The 25710-nt window shown below is 43.9% G+C and overlaps 1 protein-coding gene and 1 pseudogene across 4 annotated transcripts; both read right to left on the bottom strand.

Moving 5' to 3' along the window:
• Positions 1 to 304: 304 nt before the first annotated feature.
• LOC123485353 lies at positions 305 to 11261 on the bottom strand (annotated as a pseudogene).
• A 9833-nt stretch (positions 11262 to 21094) lies between these two features.
• On the bottom strand, positions 21095 to 24034 carry LOC121568074 (CCR4-NOT transcription complex subunit 9). 4 transcript variants are annotated; one of them, XM_041878644.2, is made up of 8 exons: positions 23877 to 24034; positions 23229 to 23438; positions 22979 to 23094; positions 22745 to 22854; positions 22465 to 22574; positions 22206 to 22304; positions 22018 to 22109; positions 21095 to 21788 (listed from the first exon to the last, which is right to left on the bottom strand). In XM_041878644.2, the coding sequence occupies exons 1-8, from the start codon at positions 23892 to 23894 to the stop codon at positions 21608 to 21610; spliced, it is 936 nt and encodes a 311-aa protein (XP_041734578.2). In that variant the 5' UTR covers positions 23895 to 24034; the 3' UTR covers positions 21095 to 21607. The 4 variants fall into 4 exon arrangements, with proteins under 4 accessions (XP_041734578.2, XP_041734581.2, XP_041734582.2 ...); XM_041878647.2 differs by having other exon boundaries at positions 23229 to 23408; positions 23877 to 24033; XM_041878648.2 differs by having other exon boundaries at positions 21095 to 21776; positions 23229 to 23408; positions 23877 to 24032.
• Positions 24035 to 25710: the final 1676 nt, after the last annotated feature.

Here is a 25710-nt window from a genome sequence, read left to right on the forward strand (position 1 = left end):
AGTGAAAAGCACACAAATCATAATCATACTTTCTAAAAGTACATTAATACCTACAAAAAAACATTTGGCTTAGTATATGCAACATTACATACTATTTCGTGAGGAAGTAGTTACAGAAGTATTCATTGCACAGTTTGTGAAACTAGCTCTTGAATGTCAAAACTGTCTAGTAAAACTATGAGTGATGGTTTGTTCTCTTTTAGTCCCGTCTTCCACCTTCAGTGTCTTCACCTTCCAGTTGTTCCATCTACAAGTCTTGTAAATGCCAGAGAGGTAAGCACGACTGGAATCTCTAATGTTCAGCTCATACAAGGTTAGTGATTCTAACATGTACAAATAAGGAGGCGGGAGGAATACTGGGTGCCATCCTTAGACAGGAGGTGGATGTGACGGTATCCTGGAAAAGAGAGTAAAACAGCCGTATTAGGTCATTGATCCCACCTTATTACATATTACTGTCATATTAGGAGGTTATTTAATGAGAATGCTTAAATACAGAGGCAGAATACATGGATGAGCCTTACCTTGCTGAATACATGAGAAAGGCAAGGTATACTGTCCGACAAAATCATTCCTTGACGCCTTGTCGTAGTCCTCCACCACAAAGCGTACCAGGGCCAGTTCAGGCGCATAGATGTTGAACAGCAGTGTCATACCACACCGGATTGAACCCTGAACAAACACAATCCATTAATATATAAAATAATAGAATAGAATACTGTAGTATACTGCTTTTTTGTATCAACATTACTGTAAAAAGTCACATTATAAGCATTTATGTGATTGGGATTTAATGGGTGTGTATAGTACCATTGTTGTCTATGTATCTGGTCTCTTGCTTGGCCTGGTCTAGAGGAACTCCATGAATCTCCACTCTCACAAACGGGTCCACAACAGAGCTCTCCTTGATGTTCACTTTGGGAAGCTGCTGTCCACTGATCACCTTGAAAACACACACAAATATATACACACACACAATGAGAGAGCTTGAGGTCAGATAGGTAAGTTAGCATTCCGCTTGGTTTCTGTAGTTTTTCTGTTGTGGCTCAGGTTGTGTCTTAGGTAGGTCTCAGTTTGTTATTTGTACCTGAATGCAGAGACTGAGTGGTTGGTAGCCGTCCCGGTTCTGTGGAACCTCAGGATCGAACCTCATCTCTGACATCCTCATGAAGTCAGGTTTGAGGACGTAGCCACAGCGGCCATTTTGACTGAACAGTCCATCGTTGAGGTCCATCTCAACCCCTGCCGTCTGGAAATTCAACGCAACTGAGGAAACAAGGAAAACAGAGAAATGAACCAACCGATCCGAATGAACAGAAGAATAAGCTTAACTAGCTTCACAAAGTCATGTTTGGAAATTGAAAATTGATCTTTTGTTTAACCATTGTGTCATGCCTTAGAACAACCTAAAATGCCCCTCACCTATTTGAGTCCCTGTGTTCCACATCTCCTGTGGGTTGAAGTTGGAGGAGTCTGTTCTGAGGCCACTGGGATAAACCCTGGTCAGCTGCCTGGCATTGTGATGCACAAACTCTTCCCCTGGAAGAGACAGGCAGTTAACCATACATGAGATGATCTTGAGGAACCATGCAATTGAACAGTAGACAGACAAAGCACTGTGTCTTCTAGTCATTCTGCCTCTGTTTCGGCACTTGCCTCTGAATAACTGACTAAATCTAACTCATCAGACAACATTTCCTTTTAGTAAATCAACAACTTTTGGCTTCTGTTTTGAGGTCCAAACAGAACAACACAAACTGTCCTGAGTGAGTAAGTGAGTGGTTGACCCTGACTGATGATGTCATGAGTTACTGTAGGGATTCAGGGCCCACCTGCCTCTCTCAAGTGTTTGCGGGCTTTGGACTCTGTGAAGGAGGAGATCTCGTAGAACTTGGAGTGGATGCGGGAGTGCTTGAAGCTGCTGAAGTGGACACTCTTGCAGTAAACCACGCAGTCTGACAGCTCTTTGACAGACGCTGCCGATTTCTGAGGAAAAGAAGGAGAGTTGAATTGATTAAACTTTATTGATCCACAGAGGGAAAATTGGAGTGTTGACCTTACTAGGCTACATTCAATTCAACTACATATAAATTAGGCAATGGCTTGGACAAAAATGCACTAGGAGGATTGGATATTTACAGTAAAACCCTCGTTTTGACAATAGACAAGGCTGTGCGATAAGAGCAACGTGGCACTCGTAAAGTTCGAGAGGAGGAGTGGAGTGTAGCTAGCCATGGGTGAAAGCAGCAAGTGGACTGAGACAACCCCAATATGGGGGTAAGTGATACTTCACTATGAAGCCAACCACAGTAGGTCTGCCAGTGCCAATCAGGCTTCGATGACCGTAAGGTTGAGGTATGCAGGCGGGCACAAGGCCAATCTAATTAGCAATGCAATCAGGTCTCCCAGTCCTAGTGTACACCTGGGCTGCCTCTATATGAAAGCTAATCCGGAGCCGAACACAAACAGAGACTCTGAGCTACAGTCTGTCATCAGTCAGTTACACCAGGGCCAAGGGCATCGCAGAGCTCACTGCCCTGTAGACTACTGGCTTTACCCCTGATTACCATATTGATCAAACCATGTCAACCATAGTATGCCATTCTAATCTATGCTTTTCATTAAACATAGAGAATCAATGTTACAGGATGTCTTAGACCCATGGACTCCATCTCTCTCTCTCTCTCTCTCTCTCTCTCTCTCTCTCTCTCTCTCTCTCTCTCTCTCTCTCTCTCTCTCTCTCTCTCTCTCTCTCTCTCTCTCTCTCTCTCTCTCTCTCTCTCTCTCTCTCTCTCTCTCTCTCTCTCTCTCTCTCTCTCTCTCTCTGCGCCGTTAGGAGTCTCAGTGTGTCTAGTCCCTGGCTATAGCCCCATGTGTCTTTCATGAGCGATGTCAGAGATGAATGCAACCCTTGGACAGTATCAGTCCTATAACAGTGTTATAACTTGGTTAAGTCAACACATCAGCAGATCAAGATTATACACTTTCGCCCTAATGGAATTGAGGGACAATGGAGGAGTGAGTGACACGTCTTATGCTAAGTGGATATGAGAGCGGGAGATGGAGTTGAGAAGGAGTGACAGTGAAACATATACGACTACATCCAGGCAGGCCCAGAGTTTAGTGACAGGACTAGGGTTGCAAAGCTACCGGTAATTTACCAAAGTTACCGGAATCCTCAGTAATTTGGGTAATTAACAGAAAATCTATGGCAAGCTATCGTAACTTTGGTAATTTATACTTGAATAATTTTTTTAAATGTAATTAATGAAAAAAGCATCTACTCAACAATGGCATTCTTTTCAATTAACTCTGCAACTCATCTTATTGAATTATTTCCTATATTTTACATGTGATAGTCCACCCAGAAGGCCAAAGATAATTACAGACACCTGTAAGTACCCAAAAGGGCCGCTGGATCTCTTTTGATAGATTACATAAAATCCTTGAAAGATACCAAAATTCTGGCAGTTTACTGGTAAACTTTGAAAGTGTCCAGTAATATACCCTATCTTTGCAACCCTAGACAAGAGACACAGACATACGTCTCGCAGGTGGAACTCTAGAGGAAGTGTCACGTCCCACTCCGCTCCTCTCTCCGGCGCTCGACGTCTACTAACCACCGGTCCTGGCAACCCATCCTTACGCACACCTGCGCCTCATTAGGCACACCTGGACTTCATTACCTCCGATTACTTCCCTTTATATAGCACTCTGTTGTTATCACCCACCAGGTAATATTGTTTATGTTTCCATGTTTAGACGCTTTTCTTGTTTTGTATCGTTCAGTGTTCTTCGTCATTAAACTCACTAACTGCACTTGCTTCCTGACTCCCTGCGTCTACGTTACAGGAAGTGGCGAGAGGTCGGACAGCTCCGGCCGAGGATCAGTAGCCCACCTTGGCTGTCACTGCAGAGGTTATCCTCGTCATTGTCACAAGCATGCACAATCACGCACACAGGCACACGCCCCCCCACCCCCCGCCCACACACATCCACACCCCTACCCACACAGACACACACACAGACACCAGTAGCCTACTTTGGCCGTGCGTCGGAGGCTGTTGCTGTGGAGGTTGTCCTCATCGATGTCAGCCGCCTCGTCCTCGTCGCTCACCTCTCCTGTCAGGGAGTCCTCCAGCTCCACCAGCCCGTTCAGACTCTCCTCCAGACCTCCGATCTTCTTTCCCTTTAGAAGAATCTTCCCTTCAACTCCTGTCAGTTAGAACCATGGTCGTTTCATCACCAGGGAATGGATATCGTACAAGGGCATGTTTCAGAACCTCTCGACTGCACCTCTCTCTCAACCTATCTCTCTATTGCATATTGATAATGTAACATAATAGATATTTAGAGTCACCTGCATACTTGATGATTGTGGGCACAGTATACTACAATCACTGAGGCAGAAAAAATATACATCATGCACAGACAGACCATAGTCTTTGCATTGAGATGCAGGGCATGTAGAGTCTTTGCATTCATTGTCTTACATGGACCTGCAGGTCAGGCCCAATACAATGTTGAAAGACTAGGCTGAGAGAACAATCAATCATATTCCATTCAATGCTGAGGGATGGACAGGAGGGAACAATATTGTGGCTTTTTAATAATTCACGGTGCCAGTGTTGCATGCTACAGCACAGATCATATGGCCCGGGAGGCACTGACAGAAAGTTAGCAAGGCAGAGAGTGAAGGTGAACCTACAGGTCACTCAATCTACAGCAGGGTTTCCCAAACTCGGTCCTGGGGCCCCCCGCTCTTAGCTTCATCTGGGTTCTATGTTAAAACTGTCAAATATATGCATTATTTATTTTTGCTTTCTGCCACATATTCAGTATTTGCATATCTCAAATGAGTATTCATTATTATTTTGATTACATGTAATGTATTGGAATACATTTAGATTTTGAACAAGGAACTTTTGGGCAGGTCAATCTGTTTTATAGCTTTATATTAATATGAGAAAACAGTGATTATAAAACTTAATCTGACATTCTGTGTGAATTCTGATGAATGTGCTCTTCTAACTGGCATTGGCAACAATTCTCTTTGAGGCATTCTATCAACAAGATAAACTGGTTTAATAATGTGTACTGTACACTGACTCCAACCTAAAGTGTTTTGTTGAGGGCCGACAGGTAGCCTAGAGCAGGGGTTTCCCAAACTCAGTCCTGGCCAAACTCGGTTTTGGCTTTTGCCTTAGCACTACACAGCTGATTCAAATAACCAACTCATCATCAAGCTTTCATTATTTGAATCAGCTGTGTAGTGCTTGGGCAAAAAACCAAACGTGCACCCAGGGAGGGCCACAGGACTGAGTTTGGGAAGCTCTGCTCTACAGCAGATTGGCTGCCCTGGTGGAGCGCAGCACAGCAATACAAACCTATAGAAAATAGCCCCCTCAGACCATGGCAATTTGACATGGGTACACTCAATGGCCACCGGTCCACACATTGCAGAACGCTGACTTGAATTGGAATAGTAATGTCCGTTTCTAGTAATTGTATTTCGGACAATTCTGTCCTATCACCACCACCACCACCATCATCACGCTACGTTTGCCCTTGCCATGACGTGATTAGAGTCAGATCAGAGCAGATAACCTGCCTACTGCGCCTGGTGCCGGCCTCACCTCAGGAGAAGGAAAGCTGACGGGTATCTTTCCATCCAGGGTGCTTTTCAGCAGCTTGTCGCCAAGGATGGTGTTGAGGTGTTGGGCCATGACTCGCTGCTGCTCAAACACCGCAGTGGTTCTCGGTGGACAGGATGACCGGGTACTCTGACACCTGGGAGGGGAGGAAGGGGGGAGTGAATAATTCAACACTGGACTGCAGCATTATCAGTGTGAGGAGAAAGGCTATACCTGCTATACCGGTCTCTATACACCAGCAGCTTCTCCACTTAAGCAGACAGGACAGGGGTCGCATGGAGCAGCCCAATCCGCCATTCAGTTGCAGACAGACAGAGAGTGCGTCCCAAATGGCACCCTCTATGTAGTCCATCCACTATATTCTGGGCTGACCTGTATCAGTGGCTGCGTCCCAAATGGCACCTTATTCCCTATGCAGTGCACTACTTTTGACCAGGGCCCTGAAACCCTGGCACACAACGTGAACCTGGCGGCACGGAGGACTGTTTTGGCATAAAATAGGATAAGTCTTTAACAGGCAGGTTCATGTGCTGGTTTACTGTGTGAGAGCTCGGCTTTCTGAAAGGGCTGTGGCTTTGGGATATCATGATGGAATGATCCCCCTCCTGACTCATACACATATAATGAGGTGCTGAGTGAGGAGTGTGTTGATACTGCAAGTTCATGGATTCCTGTGTGCAAAGTACTGCACTGGTAAATGGACCATGAAAATGCTTCACAATGATTGGATCTGAATAGCTAAAAACACCCCTGTATTCTGTACTGAAATGTAAACATTATTGTCATGATACTGCAGAGAATACCTGTAAAGCATACCATACAAAGAGGTTTAATCTTGTCATTACAGTTTTGAATGAAAATATAAATACCTTGAAGGCATAGTTTCCCAGTGCGTTCACAACATCTTTGAAGAGGATCTTGGAGGTGAAAGTGTGTCCGTGGTAGACGATAGGCTCTCCATTGGGACCGTCCCAACAGTCTACTTCTACACACCGACAGCCTCGCTTCAAAGCCCTAACGAAGAAGAAACAAGTTTGCATTTTTGGACTTTGTCCCAGAGACAATGATCAATCCCTCAGATTCTGTCTTCTAAAAGTTGTGTCATAAATCATCTCAAGACAGAGATCAAGATCATTTTCCAAAACAAAGGGATCAAATTCTCTCAAGAACGCCTACTAAGCCTTCCCATCAGCCTCCCACTGGCATAGTGTACATACCGTATGTATCCCTCGACACTGCTGTGTCCTCGAAGCTGGTCCTCCATCAGGTATGTGTTGTGTGAGGAGGAGATGAAGTAGTGGTTGAGGGGCTGGGTCATGTCCTGTACAGGCTCTCTGCTGTTTGGGGTGGAAGATGGAGCCCTCAGCCGACGCCAGGTACATCAGGAAACCATCGATAGACATGGCCTTCAGCATCTTGGCTGTGGAACACAACAAACAAAGACAAACAAGAAAACCTTGCTATCAGTTCAAACTATATATTTATATTTTTCATTACAACTATCATGATATTCATTAAAATATATTGGTTCTTAGTTTAAATAACAAGAACTGCTTGGCCATGATGTTGAGCTGATGATACAGTTATTGACCTGATTTATTAGTAGGCTGTGATTGGTCAGCTATAGCCACAAATCATGCCAGGGTCAGAGGTCAGTACTACCTGTGTCGGAGGGTTCGTAGCGCTCGATGAGCTCCATGGCCAGCTGCTGAACCCCGTCTATCTCCTCTAGTTGTTCATCTCTCAGGAACTCCTCCAGGTCCCGCAGAGACAGCTTCTGTCCATCGCCAGAGTAGTCCTGGAACACCCTGAGAACGTCCTCTCTCTGGGTCAGCATCTTGTAGAACAGGACAAACTCATCATCCTCCAGAGTCCCCGTCTGAGACTTGTCTGCCATCTGTGGATAAAATGGAGAAAGGTCTTCAGGGCTCTTTCAGTTTGGGCAACTGAAAAAGAGCACCATCTTTTGTCAGTGGACTCCAAAAGAGGTGCCGGTTTAGTAAGGAACAATAGGGAGGGATGGAGAAAACCTGTTTAATACCATGCCTCAACAGACACCAGCAATGTTCAGGACCAAAGAAAGGGCTCTATTCAGATGATCTCAGGGCTCTTACCATGAAGAGTCGGTGAGCGTGATGTTCCGTTCATGTCCACGTTCATCATCTTCAGCAGGACCCTGATCTCCCGGAAGTTCATTCTCCCGTCGTTGTTCTTATCAGCCTTCTTAAACCATTCATAGATCCACCTGGGAAGTCGCTAAGGGAAAACGTCATCACGCTACAGCAAACCTATAGGAGCTATAGAACCCAAACGCTACTCTGCTATAAATGTGTAAAGTGCACTTCTTAACTTCATTTAGCAAACTAGCTAGGACTATGTATCGTATTTGGCCAGGTTCCTGTAAAGCATTTTGCGACAACTGTGGATATAAACAGGGCTTTGTAAATACATTTTGATTGATTGGTTGATTGGTTTAGCTTGTCAGAAAGGATACTGGTCAAGCTTTTCCACTCGCCCATGTTCTCCAGGTTCTCGATCAGCTTCCTCATGCCTTTGATCCAGGACTGGGCCTCATCCGCCGAGTCTGCCACCAGGTCCAGGTTGCCACGGCGACCACGGAACACCAGGGTGAAGCAGCGGTCCGGGGGAAACTCGTCTGCAATGCTTAGCAGAACCTCTGACTGGTGGCCCTCACGCACCGTCTCCACGTCACTCACAGAGACTGTTGAAAGGTAGAAGAAAAGCTGAATACTATCTACTTAGGTATCTCTTTAGGTATTTAGCTATCTATCTATTTAGGTTTTCTTTAGGCCCTTTGCTCCACTCATGGCTAAAAGGAATAAGTAAAGTCTTTAGGTACATGGTGAACCCTATAGCCCAATATTATCACTCACTTCAGGGATGATAAAACTAGACCCCTGCTACAACAAAATTACTCAAATGAGTGTACAAAACATTAGGAACACCTGCTTTTTCCATGACATAGACTGACCAGGTGAGTCCAGGTGTCACTGACCAGGTATCACTTGTCAAATCCACTTCAATCAGTGTAGATGAAGGGGAGGAGACAGGTTAAAGAAGGAGTTTTAAGCCTTGAGACATGGATTGTATATGTGTGCCATTCAGAGGGTGAATGAGAAAAACAAAATATTTAAGAGCCTTTGAACGGAGTATGGTAGTAGGTGCCAGGCGCACCGGTTTGAGTGTGTCAAGAACTGCAACATTGCTGGGTTTTTCACACTCAACAGTTTCCTTTGTGTATCAAGAATGGTCCACCACCCAAAGGACACCCAGACAACTTGACAAAACTGTGGGAAGCATTGGAGTCTACATGGGCCAGCATCCCTGTGGAACGATTTCGACACCTTGTAGAGTCCATGCCCCGACGAATTGAGGCTGTTCTGAGGGAAAAAGGGGGTGCAACTCAATATTAGGAAGGTGTTCCTAATGTTTTGTACACTCAGTTTATCGCCTGCTGCAGAACATAATCTTGATGTGGACAGTGATATAATAAGTATCAAATGTGACAATTTGTGTCTGTCAGTAGGTGATGTTGTCTAAACGTTGTCTAAGCATGTAAATGTCACTCCTCACATGTGGAGTGGGCGTTCCCAGCCTTCTTGGACTTGTACCAGATGGTCATGCAGTCCTCCTGCAGCTTGAAGTAGCGCTGCTTCTTCCAGGTGCGAGACTTAATCTTCCTCATCACCGTGCCAACGATCATGGACTGGAGGTTGTCATCCCCCTGGATACCTGATCAGACACATTATGGAAAGTCAGTGTCAGGGGCCAAAGTCAAGGACCAGATAACTGTCCTGTCCTGACATACATAATGGCAACCAGTCAACAGTAGCCTGGTCCCAGATCTGTTTGTGCTGTCTTGTCTTGTGCGGTCTTGTCAACTCGTACAGATCTGGGATCAGTCTAAGTGAACAGGACATCCATCTCAGTCTCGTACAGACCCATAGATTCATACACACTACCCACTGGGCACACACTGGTTGAATCAACTTTGTTTGAACGTAATTTGTCAACGTATTGTGACGTGGAATCAACGTGGAAAAACGTGAAACATTCAAAATCATTTTCATCCTATATTCAATATATATTGGGTGGTTGAAATTATGTTGAATTTCATATTTGATAGACATTTTATTTGACCTTGTTTCAATGTTGATAGTAAAATGGTATGTTTGAATCAACATCATGCCATCAACCTAAATAACGAGGTATATTTAAATAAAATGTGAAGGCACAGTCCAACGATTCCTGCATGAACAGTGACTCCTACTGGTATATGAGGGGTAATGCATTTCAGTGATAACGAGTCTACCATCCAGATGCTTCCTCTATGTACCCTGTTCAGCTTTGGGAACAAGCTGTGTTCGTTTCAGCTGAGCTATCATTTTGACATTGATAAGCTTCCATACTCATTTGCGTTGACTACCTAAATAACGTTAAATAATTTAAAGTAACTCCTCTAACTTTTCGAACACGAGCTGTATGTGAAAGTCAATTCGGAGTGAGGTTGAGTTCATGTAGGCTACATTGACATCTGATTTGCCCAACAAAGGACACTTGGCTGCATTTACACAGGCTGCCCAATTCTGATAATTGTTTTCACTAATTGGTCTTTTGACCAATTAGATTAGCTCTGAAAAAGAGCTGATGTGATTGGTAAAAATACAAATTAGTGGAAACATGCTAAATGATGTAAATGTAACTTTAAACTATTTAACGTTATTTAGGTAGTCAACGCAAATGAGTATGGAAGCTGATCAATGTCAAAATGTGTTGATACAAACAGCTTGTTTCCAAAGCTGAACAGGGTACATAGAGGTAGGCATCTGGATGGTAGACTCGTTATCACTGAAATGCATTACCCCTCATATACCAGTAGGAGTCACTGTTCAGGCAGAAATCGTTGGACTTTGTCTTCACATATTATTTCAACATACCTCTTTATTTAGGTTGATAGCATGACGTTGATTCAAACATACTATTTTACTACATTTACTACAACATTGAAACAAGGTCAAATAAAATGTCTAATCAAATCTAAAATTCAACATAATTTCAACCACCCAATTGAATATACAATTTAAAATATTTGTTACGTTTCTATGTGGAATTTTCAACGCAATTTCAACATATACACAGTTCTGATGATTATGTTGAAATTAGATTGATGTAACAACCTGTTAGTCAGGTTAAGTCAATGTATTTAAGTTTAAGTTTACTCTAATTTCAATGTTTACAAAGCTGGTTGAAATTAGATGAAAACAGTACTGGTTGAGGACTTTTTTCAAATCAAATGTATTTTCATGTTGATTCCACGTCACAATACATTGACAAATTACGCTCAAACAACGTTGATTCAACCAGTGGGGGCCCAGTGGGTATTGTTTTGATACATTTATTGATTTTGATCAATATGCATATATTTTATATTTTTGGTATCCAACTTTAAGTCTCAAGAATAAACTTACGCAGGCCACTTCCCGTAGAAGCCATTGATGGTTGTTTTAAGCTTTTTCCATCTTCTGCCCAGCAAAAAGGTTGACAATACATTGTATGGTAAGTCATCAAAATGTGTGAAGAGAGGATAGGTGCTAGGATGAGACAGGATGAAAGCAAAGTTGTAATATTTTACAACCAAATGATAGTTCACAGTGCTGTGAAGTCAATACTTAGAATGTCATATTCAAACTACAGCAGACTTGATATAAATAAATAATACATATTTTGTATCACTCCCTGACTTTGCCAGAGCAGTTTTTGGATTAGACTCTCAGCCTGTGATGTGTGCCCTGTTGGGTTCAATTACATTTCTTGAATTTACTGAATTTAAATGGAATTTACCCCAATTCTATGGGTCATTCTCACGAAACTGACATTTGACCCACAAATTCTCAAGTGTCATTTTTCACACAATTTTCACTTGGATCCCTGAGATCATTGAGATTCTCTTGGATTTTGGATCACTGAGATTTTCTTAAAACTGCATTGTTGGTTAAGGGTTTGTAAGTAAAAATGTCACGGTAAGGTTGCACCTGTTGCATTCGGCGCATGTGACGAATAAAATGTGATTTGATTAGGATCTTTACTTTCATCATAATTATTATGTTAGTTTTTTCAGATATTATGCATTTTATAACAATTTCCACAATTACCAATGTAACAATTCTCATTACCGCAACAGTTTTGCATGGACTCACTTTGTGTGGAATAAATAGTGTTTAACACAATTTTTGAATGACAATACAATTACAGTGGCTTGCGAAAGTATTCACCCCCCTTGGCATTTTTCCTATTTTGTTGCCTTACAACCTGGAATTGAAATTGATTTTTGGGGGGTTTGTATCATTTGATTTACACAACATGCCTACCACTTTGAAGATGCAAAATATTTTTTATTGTGAAACAAACAAGAAATAAGACAAAAAAAATGTGGCAAAGTAATTCACCACCCCCAAAGTCAATACTTTGTAGAGCCACCTTTTGCAGCAATTACAGCTGCAAGTATCTTGTGGTATGTCTCTATAAGCTTGGCACATCTAGCTACTGGGATTTTTGCCCATTCTTCAAGGCAAAACTGCTCCAGCTCCTTCAAGTTGGTTGGGTTCCGCTGGTGTACAGCAATCTTTAAGTCATACCACAGATTCACAATTGGATTGAGGTCTGGGCTTTGACTAAGCCATTCCAAGACATTTAAATCTTGCCCCTTAAACCACTCAAGTATTGCTTTAGCAGTATTGTTAGGGTCATTGTCCTGCTGGGAGGTGAACCTCTGTCCCAGTTTCCCAGTCCCTGCCTATGAAAAACATCCCCACAGCATGATGCTGCCCCCACCATGCTTCACTGTGGGGATGGTGTTCTCGGGGTGATGAGAGGTGTTGGGTTTGCGCCAGACATAGCGTTTTCCTTGATGGCCAAAAAGCTCAATTTTAGTCTCATCTGACCAGAGTACCTTCTTCCATATGTTTGGGGAGTCTCCCACATGCCTTTTGGTGAACACCAAACGTGTTTGCTTATTTTTTTCTTTAAGCAATGGCTTTTTTCTGGCCACTCTTCCGTAAAGCCCAGCTCTGTGGAGTGTACGGCTTAATGTGGTCCTATGGACAGATACTCCAATCTCCGCTGTGGAGCTTTGCAGCTCCTTCAGGGTTATCTTTGGTCTCTTTGTTGCCTCTCTGATTAATGCCCTCCTTGCCTGGTCCGTGAGTTTTGGTGGATGGCCCTCTCTTGGCAGGTTTGTTGTGGTGCCATATTCTTTCCATTTTTTAATAATGGATTTAATGGTGCTCCGTGGGATGTTCAAAGTTTCAGATATTTTTTTATAACCCAGCCCTTAACTGTACTTCTCCACAACTTTGTCCCTGACCTGTTTAGAGGGCTCCTTGGTCTTCATGGTGCCGCTTGCTTGGTGGTGCCCCTTGCTTAGTGGTGTTGCAGACTCTGGGTGTCACGATCGTCTTCCAAAGGAGCAGACCAAAGCGCAGCGCGTTGAGTGAACATGACTTTATTAACTATAAAGTGCACGAACCAAAACAATAAACAATGACGAAACGTGAAGTCCAACAGTACAATTTCTGACAACGGAACAAAAACCCACAAACACAAGGTGAAAACACACAGTTTAAATATGGCTCCCAATCAGAGATAACGAGCCGACAGCTGACACTCGTTACCTCCGATTGGGAGTCACATGACTAATCAAAACCAACAAAACCAAACACACCCAATAACACAACATAACCTACCCAAAACCCAACAAAACGAACACACCCTGACTCAAAATACAGAGTCCCCGGAGCCAGAGTGTGACAGTACCTAAAGGCGCGGACTGCGACCGCGCCTCACAACCCCACAATAGGGGGAGGGCTGGGTGGGTGTTGCTCCTCGGAGGCGGCTCCGGCTCCGGGCTTGACCACCACCCCACTATAGTCACTACCCACTCTCGTAGCCTCCTCCAAATGACCACCCCTCCAATTTAACCCACCTGGATTAAGGGGCAGCACCGGACTAAGGGGTAGCACCGGACTAAGGGGCAGCACCAGGATAAGAGGCAGCACCAGGCTAAGGGGCAGCACCGGACTGAATGGCGGATCCTGGCTGGCTGGCTCTGGCGGATCCTGGCTGGCTGGCGGATCCTGGCTGGACGGCTCTGGCAGATCCTGGCTAGACGGCTCTGGCGGATCCTGGCTGGACGGCTCTGGCGGATCCTGGCTGGACGGCTCTGGCGGATCCTGGCTGGACGGCTCGGCGGATCCTGGCTGGACGGCTCTGGCGGATCCTGGCTAGACGGCTCTGGCGGATCCTGGCTGGACGGCTCTGGCGGATCCTGGCTGGACGGCTCTGGCGGATCCTGGCTGGACGGCTCTGGCGGATCCTGGCTGGGACGGCTCTGGCGGATCTGGCTGCTCATGGCTGGCTGACGGATCTGGCTGCTCATGGCTGGCTGACGGATCTGGCTGCTCGTGGCTGGCTGACGGATCTGGCTGCTGCATGGCTGGCTGACGGATCTGGCTGCTCATGGCTGGCTGGACGGATCTGGCTGCTCGTGGCTGGCTGACGGATCTGGCTGCTCATGGCTGGCTGACGGATCTGGCTGCTCGTGGCTGGCTGACGGATCTGGCTGCTCATGGCTGGTGGACGGATCTGGCTGCTCATGGCTGGCTGGACGGATCTGGCTGCTAATGGCTGGCTGACGGATTCTGGCTGCTCATGGCTGGCGGAAGGCTCTGGCTGATCCTGTCTGGCGGAAGGCTCTGGCTGATCCTGTCTGGCGGAAGGCTCTGGCTGATCCTGTCTGGCGGAAGGCTCTGGCTGATCCTGTCTGGCGGAAGGCTCTGGCTGATCCTGTCTGGCGGAAGGCTCTAGCGGCTCCTGTCTGGCGGAAGGCTCTAGCGGCTCCGGTCTGGCGGACGGCTCTGAAGGCTCATGGCAGACGGGCGGCTTTGCAGGCTCAGTACAGACGGGCGGCTTAGCGCCGTTGGGCAGACGGGCAGTTCCAGCGCCGTTGGGCAGACGGGCAGTTCAGGCGCCGTTGGGCAGACGGGCAGTTCGGCGCCCGTTGGGCAGACGGGCAGTTCAGGCGCCGTTGGGCAGACGGGCAGTTCAGGCGCCCCGTTGGGCAGACGGGCAGTTCAGGCGCCGTTGGGCAGACGGCAGACTCTGGCCGGCTGAGACGCACTGTAGGCCTGATGCGTGGGGCCGGAACTGGTGGTCCCGGGCTGAGGACACGCATCTCAGGGCTAGTCGGGGAGCAGCAACAGGCCGGGCTGGACTGGCGACGCACCCCCTGTAGGCTTCGCAATGCGTGGAGCAGGAACAGGCCGGGCTGGACTGGTGACGCACCCCGTAGGATTCGTCGCGTGGAGCAGGAACAGGCCGGGCTGGGCTGGTGACGCACATCGTGGACCTGGTGCGTGGAGTAGGAACAGGCGGTCCGCACCGGGAACACACACCACTGGCCTTAACTGGGGGATCAGGAACGGCCGGACCGGACTGGTAACACACCTCAGTCTCTCACGCCGTGCCACAACAACTTCCTCGCCTCACGCATGGCTCCCGTAATCCGATAGCCTTCTCTCCACATCTCCCTGTGGCAGCCTCCTGCTGCCCAGGCGCCCAAGCCATGTGCCCCCCAATTTTTTTTTTGGGGTTGCCTCTCGTCCTTCCGACGATGGCCCTGCTGATGCCGTTGCTCCTCTCCTGCCAGGTTCTCCCCTTCATCGCCTCCGGTACCGGGACGGCCTCCTCCTGCGTAATAGTCCCCAGCCGAGGAGGACATCCACCAGGTTCTTCCTTACCCGGCGCTTCCCTCCCAAGAAATTCTTGGTAGTACTCTCGGGCTTCCAGCCTTGCCTCCGTGCTGCCTCCTCAATCGCGCCTCTCGGCTTTAGCTGCCTCAGCTCTTCACGAGGACGGCGATATTCTCCCGGTTGTGCCCAAGGCCCTTACCATCCAGAATCCTCCCATGTCCATGAATCCTTTGTGGGTGGATATAAATCCTGTGTAGGTGGATCCTGTTGCTGCTTGACACGCTGCTTGGTCCTTTTATGGTGGGTTTCTGTCACGATCGTCTTCCAAAGGAGCAGACCAAAGCGCAGCGCGTGAGTGAACATGACTTTATTAACTATAAAGTGCACGAACCAAAACAATAAACAATGACGAAACGTGAAGTCCAACAGTACAATTTCTCTGACAACGGAACAAAAACCCACAAACACAAGGTGAAAAATACACAGTTTAGATGATGGCAATCAGAGATAACGAGCCGACAGCTGACACTCGTTACCTCCGATTGGGAGTCACATGACTAATCAAAACCAACAAAACCAAACACACCCAATAACACAACATAACCTACCCAAACCCAACAAAAACGAACACACCCTGACTCAAAATACAAGTCCCGGAGCCAGAGTGTGACACTGGGGCCTTTCAGAACCGGTGTATATATACTGAGATCATGTGACAGATCACGTGACACTTAGATTGCACACAGGTGGACTTTATTTAACTAATTATGTGACTTCTGAAGGTAATTGGTTGCACCATATCTTATTTAGGGGCTTCATAGCAAAGGGGGTGAATATATATGCACGCACCACTTTTCCGTTATTTATTTTTGAGAATTTTATGAAATAAGTTATTTTTTTCATTTCACGTCACCAATTTGGACTATTTTGTGTATGTCCATTACATGAAATCCAAATAAAAATCCATTTAAATTACAGGTTGCAATGCAATAAAATTGGAAAAACGCCAAGGGGGATGAATACTTTTTCAAGTCACTGTATCTGTAAGGTCCCTCAGTTGAACAACAACAAAGATGAGGGAGGTTTTCCATTGCCTCACAAAGAAGGGCACCTATTGGTAGAAGGGTAAAAATAAAAACAGCAGACATTGAATATCCCTTTGAGCATGGTGAAGTTATTCATTACACTTTGGATGGTGTATCAATACACCCAGTCACTACAAAGATACAGGCATCCTTCCTGACTCAGTTGCCGGAGAGGCCAATGGTGACTTTAAAACAGTTCGAGAATTTAATAGCTGTAACAGGAGAAAACTGAGGATGGATAAACAACATTGTAGTTACTCCACAATACTAACCTAATTGACAGAGGGAAAAGAAGGAAGCCTGTACAGAATAAAAAATATTCCAAAACATGTATCCTGTTTGCAACTAGGCACTAAAGTAATACTGCATACAATGTGGCAAAGTAATTCACTTTTTGTCCTGAATACAAAATATTATGTTTGGGGCAAATCCAATACAACACATTACTGAGTACCACTCTTCATATTTTCAAGCATAGTGGTGGCTGCATCATGTTATGGGTATGCTTATAATTGTTAAGGACTGGGGAGTTTTTCAGGATAAAAAAATTAACAGAATGGAGCTAAGCACAGGCAAAATCCTAGAGGAAAATATGAATTCACCTTTTAGCAGGACAATAACCTAAAACAAACACAAGGCCAAATCTACACTGGAGTTTCTTACCAAGAAGGCAGTGAATGTTCCTGAGTGGCCAATTTACAGTTTTGACTTAAATCTACTTTAAAATCTATGTCAAGACCTGAATGGTTGTCTAGCAATGATCAACAACCAAAGGTTATTCTAACATGTATTGACTCAGGGGGTTAAATACTTATTCTTCTACTTTGACGTTACAGAGTATTTTGTGTAGATCATTGACAAAAAATTACAATTAAATCCATTTAACCCACTTTGTAACACAACAACATTTTGAAAAGGTCAAGGGGTGTGAATACTTCCTGAAGGCACTGTAAGTACTGTAATTACATGCATGTATTTTCAAAAGTAACCCCAAAAATTTTTTGCCAAATCTTTACAGGTAATATTCGTGTATTATGATGTGGATATTTGTGGTTCAAGGTATTATAGATACATTTCTGGATTGAATGGGATCCTATGGGCAAACAGTATAACACAATATGCCTAGAAAATGTCTAAATATGTGCGATATGAACCAAAAACGGTCTTGGGATATGTTTAAGAAGTGGTCCTAGTAAATAAATGAAGTTACCAGCACAGCACACCCATTGACTATGCCGAAATTAAGGTTCTCTTTACCGAAACAGACCTAAAAATTACGTGGTAATGGGAAATGTGTGTTTCGGTAATGAGAGCCCCTTAGCTCAATCTGCAAATAATAGGTGACAGTAAACAATTGACCACATCACTAAAGTCCATTCATGCATCCATGTTGGTAAGGTAATGGTTCTCAGACTTTTTCCCAAATTGAGCTTTTTAGCCGTTTTCGGAAATTAGAAGGGGGTGTTTCAGAATAAAACCTCATTCTGAAGGCATGTAAGCGAATAATTTACCTTAACTTTTGCTATCTAAGGACTACTCCTGTAGATGATGTATCATAGGTGAATAAAACTTTATTTAAAAACTGATTGTAGTTTTTACAGTAACTTGAAAAAGTGTTACGTAATGAGACATGTCAACAGACACTGTGTTTTTGAGTAATAAATATTATATATAGTTTAATGTAAACTTCAACTAGTACACAATTGTTATGATTTATGGACAAACTACAGCATCATATTGTGTTTTATTCAAATACGTTTTTTTCTCAAGTAAAATGTTATAAAATGACCTGATAATTGAATTAGGACGCATCTCGGTAATGAGAATTTGGAGTGAAAATGTACAAAATGCAGCAATTTTTTTTTAGATTTATTTAAAATAAGAAGAAACTAGACATCTTAGTCTTCAGAATGATAGTTTATTTTTGCAGACGCATCATGGTTTTGTAACTCAATTTGCTACAGACATGTTTAAAACTTGTTTCATGAGAATCACCCCAATGCTGCTGAGCACAGCACTTTTTAAGCCCAGGATCAGCAGCCTCTTTGTCCAACCCTCATCCTCCTAACTTCCTCCATTCAGCCTGTACCAGCCGGGTGGAAAGCACTGCATCATGTTTTCACTGAGTAGTCAGTCTATGAAACTGTACTCTTCTCCTTGTTTTGGGAGGTGGAATTCTGAGGGCAGCAGACATTCATCTTTTTTTCATCTCTGCCATGGTTTGGAATGGCATTCCATTCACACATCATAGCAAACCAATTTAGGTAGATTTTTGAACTATGTATAAAAGTAGTTTATAATCTGCTTATCAACCTTTGCAGTGGAACTCAAACCCATCTAAAATAATGTCTGGTGGGACAAGAGGAAATGATCTCACACTGGGCCACGTTCATGACTTCTGACAACGTCACACCCAAAAAAAAATGGAAACACTTTTGATAACATCCTCACTGAGGAATGTTAATGCAAAGCAATTCCATTTGATTAATCTCATTTGAATGCTTCATTGTAAAACTGTGTTATTGTATTTCATAACACACCCCGCCATCACAACACTCAAGCATCACTTAAGCTATGCTGTTCTATTTGCTGTATGTTTAGCAATTGAGTTATATTATTCATGTCACCTGTTGTTAATACCTTCTTTAAATCTGCCTGTCCTATTCTCATAATGACACCAGTTATACACAAGTATAACATACTGTGTGTGTGTGTGTGTGTGTATATATACAATTTTTGTATGTATATATTTAAGCAATAAGGCATGGCCAATATACCACGGCTAAGGACTTTTCTTATGCACGACGCAACGCGGAGTGCGTGGATACAGCCCTTAGCCTGACCACATCCTTTCACTGGGTTCAGAAAAACTCAAACAAAACCATGTCTCCCAAATAATTTAATTCATCCTCACCAAGAACCCTGCAACACATTTAAATGATGTTACTAATTGAGGCTTATCTTACAGTCAAGTTATTTTCTACATACTGTAGTCAGTAGGCTAGCAAACATGGCGGAATGAATGTATTGACAGACATAGAATGAAGGGACAGCAGGTGGAGAGAGGGTAGCTACTGACTCACCCGATGGAGGGGCATCTCAGCTGGGTCCAGTGCCTGTTGTGGTTGTGTAGCTTGAGAGACAGGGAGGGGAGCTGGCCCTGTCTGTCTGGGTCAGCTCTGGCTCTGCATGCCGCTGTAGAGTGCCGAGAGAGGCAGGCAGGGATAGCTGATCCTTACTGAGTCAACACAGTCGCCAACACACTGACACACCCTTTCCCTCCTCCACTCTATCCCTCCCCCCATTCATCCAACCTTCTCGTCTTTGTTTAGTTTTTTTCCATTCAAAGGGTCCACTTTACTGCTAAATGGTCACAGTTTGAAATGTAATGAGCTGTACAAAGATCAAGTAACTGAGCCAACAGCCCAGTTCAAAATGTGTGTTATTACTTTAAGCTTCAGCAACAAATTTTTTGGTCTTCCTTTGATAAATAAAAAGGCACTATTCATCCATAAAGGAGGTGAAAGATTATGTAGGTGCCCCAAACTGAACAACTGGGGTCATACTTTTCCAGAAACGACTAACCTCATGTTACCAGCATTACTCTACTGTATATAGAGTATGCCACACATCATTGAGCTTATTTTGTATACAGGACTTTTAAAACAGAACTTAAACATGTTAACACACTGAAGTGATTTGAGATTTGTTCAAGACAACTAAACCTGATGCAATGAGCCCAAGTGAACACAAGCAAAAAAGCTTCAAGCTATCAACAGACAGGGGCCAATTACCTAAAGGGAGACACCGTACTCATCAAAGATGCAGTACCCTCACACTCTGGCACATCAGGTCACGTTTTTTTTTTTTTTTTGGCTAGCCTCCCCAATAGGCACTCATATGATTATGACTGAGTAGTCCACACCAACCTATGGATCATTTTACTCCCTGGCCAAACTCTGAGGCCCTGTACACTTGGCCTGAACCAACCATACCTGCCTTGCTTCTTAGAGACAGTCCCTTCTTGGGTTACTAAGCCCTTGGCCATGAAACATGTGTCTCTCCAGTTCACTGCTGCCGTGTTAGAAGATGGGTCAGAGGAGGAGAGTTTCAAGAGCAACGAGGCACTACTCAAAAAATAAAGTTCACATGCTTTGCCATTGACAGAGAACAAGGTTGTGTTGAGGCTGGAGTTACCTCTACAGTTTAGCACTGAGAATATTAACTTATTTTTCTGACCGAGTCTCTCCCCTCTTGACTGTTTCCTACTACTCAGGTTCCACAGCATCAATAATACACTGCAGCAGCTCAGGTTTCACATAGATAGACAAGGCCAAGGCTCAAATGGGGGGTCCCTTTATCTGTCAACACTGTGAAGCACACCAACACGTTTACCTTGCAGCAACCTCTGTAATGTACACAATACAGAAGCAGCTTGATTTCAGTTCATTTTCATACACTAGCCTATTTGAGATGTGTATATCAATAACACATCCATGTAACTACATAGCAGTTACTTTGTAACATGTTATTACAATTCATTATTGCACATCAGAGCAAGCATGCCACATAAACAGTATCGCATATGTCAAGGTGTAACATTTTATTGTGCCGTCTACTTCAATTTCAGAACACTTAGTGAAGTGAAGACTCCAAAATGTCCTTGAGAAAAATTATATAACTAATAGTTTGAGACCAAGTGAAAATGCATCCATACACTTCTGGAGATAGGGCAGGCAGATTGATCTGAATGAAAGATACTGTAAGAAAACGGCTGAGTAGAGGGCTTTCATTCAATACAGTCTTTCTTCACAAAATAAGTGGCCCTTTATGAGTCCGTCTGTCATTCAAACTGGTTGCTTTTTCCTGTTTCTGGAAGCTGGGTACTTGCTGGTGGGTGTCACTCAGTGCAGCTGCATGGTAAGTAAGGTTGCAAAATTCTAGTAACTTTGTCAAAATTCCCAGGTTTTACATAAATCCCATTTGGAAAATTCCCAGATTTTCTGATTATTCCATACTGAATCCAGGAAAGTCTTGGTAAACCTGGGAATCATGGGAAAGTTACCATAATTGTGCAACCCTGCTGGAGAGGTGAGGGGAGCTACTGTGTGGGCAGAGGGATGCCCCTGGGGTCTGTGACTTGGCCTTCCTGTAGGTTCTTCACCAGCTGTGCCAGCCAGCGTTTGGTGGTGGTGTCATCCTTCAGGACCTGGGAAAACGTGGTGTCTTTAAGCTGGTCTGGTAGACACTGACGGAGGGCCTCTCGGGCTCTGGTGTGGGGGCAGAGGTGAGAAAAACAAAGTCATGTTAGTTATGATAGTGAGTAAGCCACTATCAGCAGGATCTTATCAAGATAAGACCATGACCACATCGACTGTTTTCAGAGTTCCCAACATCATTTCCCCAATATAGTTTTTTAGTAATTCCTGGAAAATCACTTCAAAACACTGAATGATTGAACGCAGGCTAAATGAGACAAGCAACAGCGGGTCGAAGAGTTGATTTCAATACCTGGAGTTGTCTGACAGGCGTAGGTAACAGCGGACAACATGTTTCAAAAGACGAGCGGAGGGCTCTTTGGACAGCTGAAGAACCATTTTGCCCTGAAAAAGAGACAGTTGTGTAAAACAATCATTTTGGAGGCAACCAATGTCTAAAAAAAGTATAATATTTTGAATATTGGTTAACCTTGAACTTACAAGTATCATGGCCACATGGGAGAAGCGTTCATACGTTTGGCAAATGTATGCCAGCCCTGTGTCATCAAGGAGTATTTTCTGTAGTATAAAAGTTGCTACCTGTCGGACAAAAAATGAAGGTTGAAATACATTTATCTTTGACAGGCAGAGAGAGAGAGGACACAGAGATAGAGAGAGCGATACAGAGAGCGAGCGATACAGAGAGAAAGAGAGCTACAGAGAGAGAGATAGAGATACATGGAGAATAGGAGATATGTACCGTTTTGGAAAGCTCACTGCCAGACTCCATTATGCGAAGGCACAGGGGAATGATTTCTGTCGTCAACAGGAAGTTGATCACTTCCTGCTCATCTGTTTTGACCAAGGCACCTGCCAATCAAATAGGGACAAGTTATAGAGAAACATACATGACATACTGTATTATCAAAGTAATTGGATAATTTCATTACTTAGGCAATGACAACATCAAAGAGTGAAGAAAAGACAGAGAGAACGCATCATAGCAATAGAACCACAAAAATTATATACATTATATTTACCGATGACTCCTAGGCTGGTGAGTCGGAGGTACTCAAAGGGTCGTGTTTTGCTGACAGTGTGTAAGAAGGGGTACAGGAATAGAGGAATGTGTGCTGCCAGAAACGCCGATCTGTGAAAGACAACACAGTACATAAGTTAAACATTTCACATCATACAGAAGAAGAATACACCAACTGTTTTTGTTAAGTGCACTGTACAATTCAATCATGTTGATAGAAAATCAAGGGACCCACCTTGTCTCTGGATGAGAGGCCACACACTGCAGAAGTGCTAATGCATTGCAAACTCTGTTGGACTGGTGAGCGGTAAGGGTTGGGGGGTTTATTGAGGGGTAGATGTTGACAATTTCCTATTTATGAAAGAGAGTAAGACGAGGGTCATCATCATCCCCACCAGCATCAAGTTTAGCGGCACACTCACAGAGAGGAAAACCATGCTACATCCTGCTAGAGACTAGCCAGCGAATGATGTCCACAATCTTACCTGCAGGAGAGCAGCTATTGTGCCACATGAGTGCCATAGCATTGGAGCCAAATCTGGCACGGACTCCCGTTTCTTACTGAGCTCGAGCAGGGCATTCTCGCGAGTCTCAGGGCTGGACAGCTCGTTGATCCACTGGTATATCTTTTCCCTATCCACTTGGGCCAGAGCCGTGGTTACAGCCTGTTTTACAGGAGAGGTGGACATCGTGAACTAAATTGAAATTGTGTTTGAATTATGCCGTTTACTGCCATTGGGGGCAAGTTACAACAGGGTTAACAATGTGTTTCTTGCCACCTTTATGAATGAATGAGTTAGCTAGGTAGCTAGCTAGTGAGCTGGCTACCGAACGGTAGCTAACAAAAGTCAACAATATGTAAATTAACGTTACTTTCATGGATACAGTAACTTTCCCACAAATAATAATTAGCTACCATAGCTAGTAGCTGGCTCATTCAAATGCAAGTATTATCCAAACAGTTTGCCACAAGAGGGGTTCAAAACATCTCTGTAACAAGTTTAGCATTAGCTAGCTAGCAACAGTACTGGCCAAAGTCAGGGCCTTATGCCAGCAAAAAAAAGCCTTATGCTAGCTATTGTTAAACTAGCTAGCTAACGCTTGCAAGCTAGAAACATTTTTAATGTACTTACTGCTCCTGTAGCCAGCATTCTCTGCAGCACTTGGATATTTTAGACAATTTTACAACGTTTCGTAAAATATTAAAATATGTTATGTTGTGAAAACAGAGAACGAGCTCGCGAGAGCGCAACTGCGTTTAACCTTTCAACTCAGACGTGCCTCCTCACGTGATACGCTGGGAAAGTGACGTAACTAATTTTGCCCTTCTTCTTCTTCTTCGATGAGGTTTAACGGCGGTTGGCATCCAATATGTTGCATTTCCGCCACCTACTAGACTGGAGTACAACTCCCTCATATTTTGCTTGAAAAATAAAATAAAGAAATACCCTACCATCTAACACTACACTCACAAATGTAAAACCAAAAAAAATTCAATAAACAAAATTTTTTTTAACACCACCCTACTCCACTATTTACATCAATTTATTCCTACCTCATGCCCTCAACCTAAAATTATTAAACATCACCACTTAACACACCCTGTAACTCTTCTGATGTTAAGTCTCGCACACCCAAATACCTCTCTGCAGCTGCCACCACAACCTCAATTTTCTTTGACTTACGTTCCATCCCTGCAGTACAATTAATAACCAATCTTACTGAAACATATATCACTTGTTGGCCTATCCCTCTGTAATGGTACATATCTACTACTCTCACCACTCCTCCCCCTTGACCCCTCTTCCTCTACTTTCTTCACTGCCTCAGCATATGACAACTTCTTCACTACCCTGGAAACCTCAAACTGCCTCTCTCGAGCCGGGACATTTCTGATCCCCAGCCCCATGGGCACCCCTACAATTAGCACATACCACTACTTTCCCGAATGCTACACATTCCTTTGTCTCATACCAGTCAAAAGTTTGGAGACACCTACGGTTTTTCTTTATGAATAAATAAAAAATCATTGTAGAATAACAGTGAAGACATCAAAACTATTAAATCAAATCAAATCAAATTTTATTTGTCACATACACGTGTTTAGCAGATGTTATAGCGGGTGATAGCGAAAATATCTAACAAGTAATATCTAACAATTTCACAACATATACTTAATACACACAAAACTAGTAAGGAATGGAATTTAAGAAAATATACATACATGGACAAGCAATGACAGAGCGGCATGGACTAAGATACAGTAGAATATTATAGAATAGAATGCAGTATATACATATGAGATGAGTAGTGCAAGATATGTAAACATTATAAAAGTGACTGTAAACATTATTAAAGTGACTAGCGTTCCATTTCTTAAAGTAGCCAGTGATTTCAATAGGCAGCAGCAGACTCTAATGTGCTAGTGATGGCTATTTAACAGTCTGATGGCCTTGAGATAGAAGCTGTTTTTCATTCTCTCTGTCCCAGCTTTGATGCACCTGTACTGACCTCGCCTTCTGGATGATAGCGGGGTGAACAGGCAGTGGCTCGGGTGGTTGATGTCCTTGATGATCTTTTTGGCCTTCCTGTGACATCGGGTGCTGTATGTGTCTTGGAGGGCGGAAATCATGTAGTAACCAAAAAAGTGTTCAACAAATGAAAATATATTTTATATTTGAGATTCTTCAAATAGCCACCCTTGATGACAGCTTTGCACACTCTTGGCATTCTCTCAACCAGCTTCACCCGGAATGCTTTTCCAACAGTCTTGAAGGAGTTCCCACATATGCTGAGCACTTGTTGGCTGCTTTTCCTTCACTCTGCCGTCTGACTCATCCAAAACCATCTCAATTGGGTTGAGGTCGGGGATTGTGGAAGCCAGGTCATCTGATGCAGCACTACATCACTCTCCTTCTTGGTAAATAGCCCTTACACAGCCTGGAGGTGTGTTGGGTCATTGTCCTG

This window comes from Coregonus clupeaformis, unplaced genomic scaffold (genome assembly GCF_020615455.1).
Source record: "Coregonus clupeaformis isolate EN_2021a unplaced genomic scaffold, ASM2061545v1 scaf0660, whole genome shotgun sequence".
NCBI lineage: Eukaryota > Metazoa > Chordata > Actinopteri > Salmoniformes > Salmonidae > Coregonus > Coregonus clupeaformis.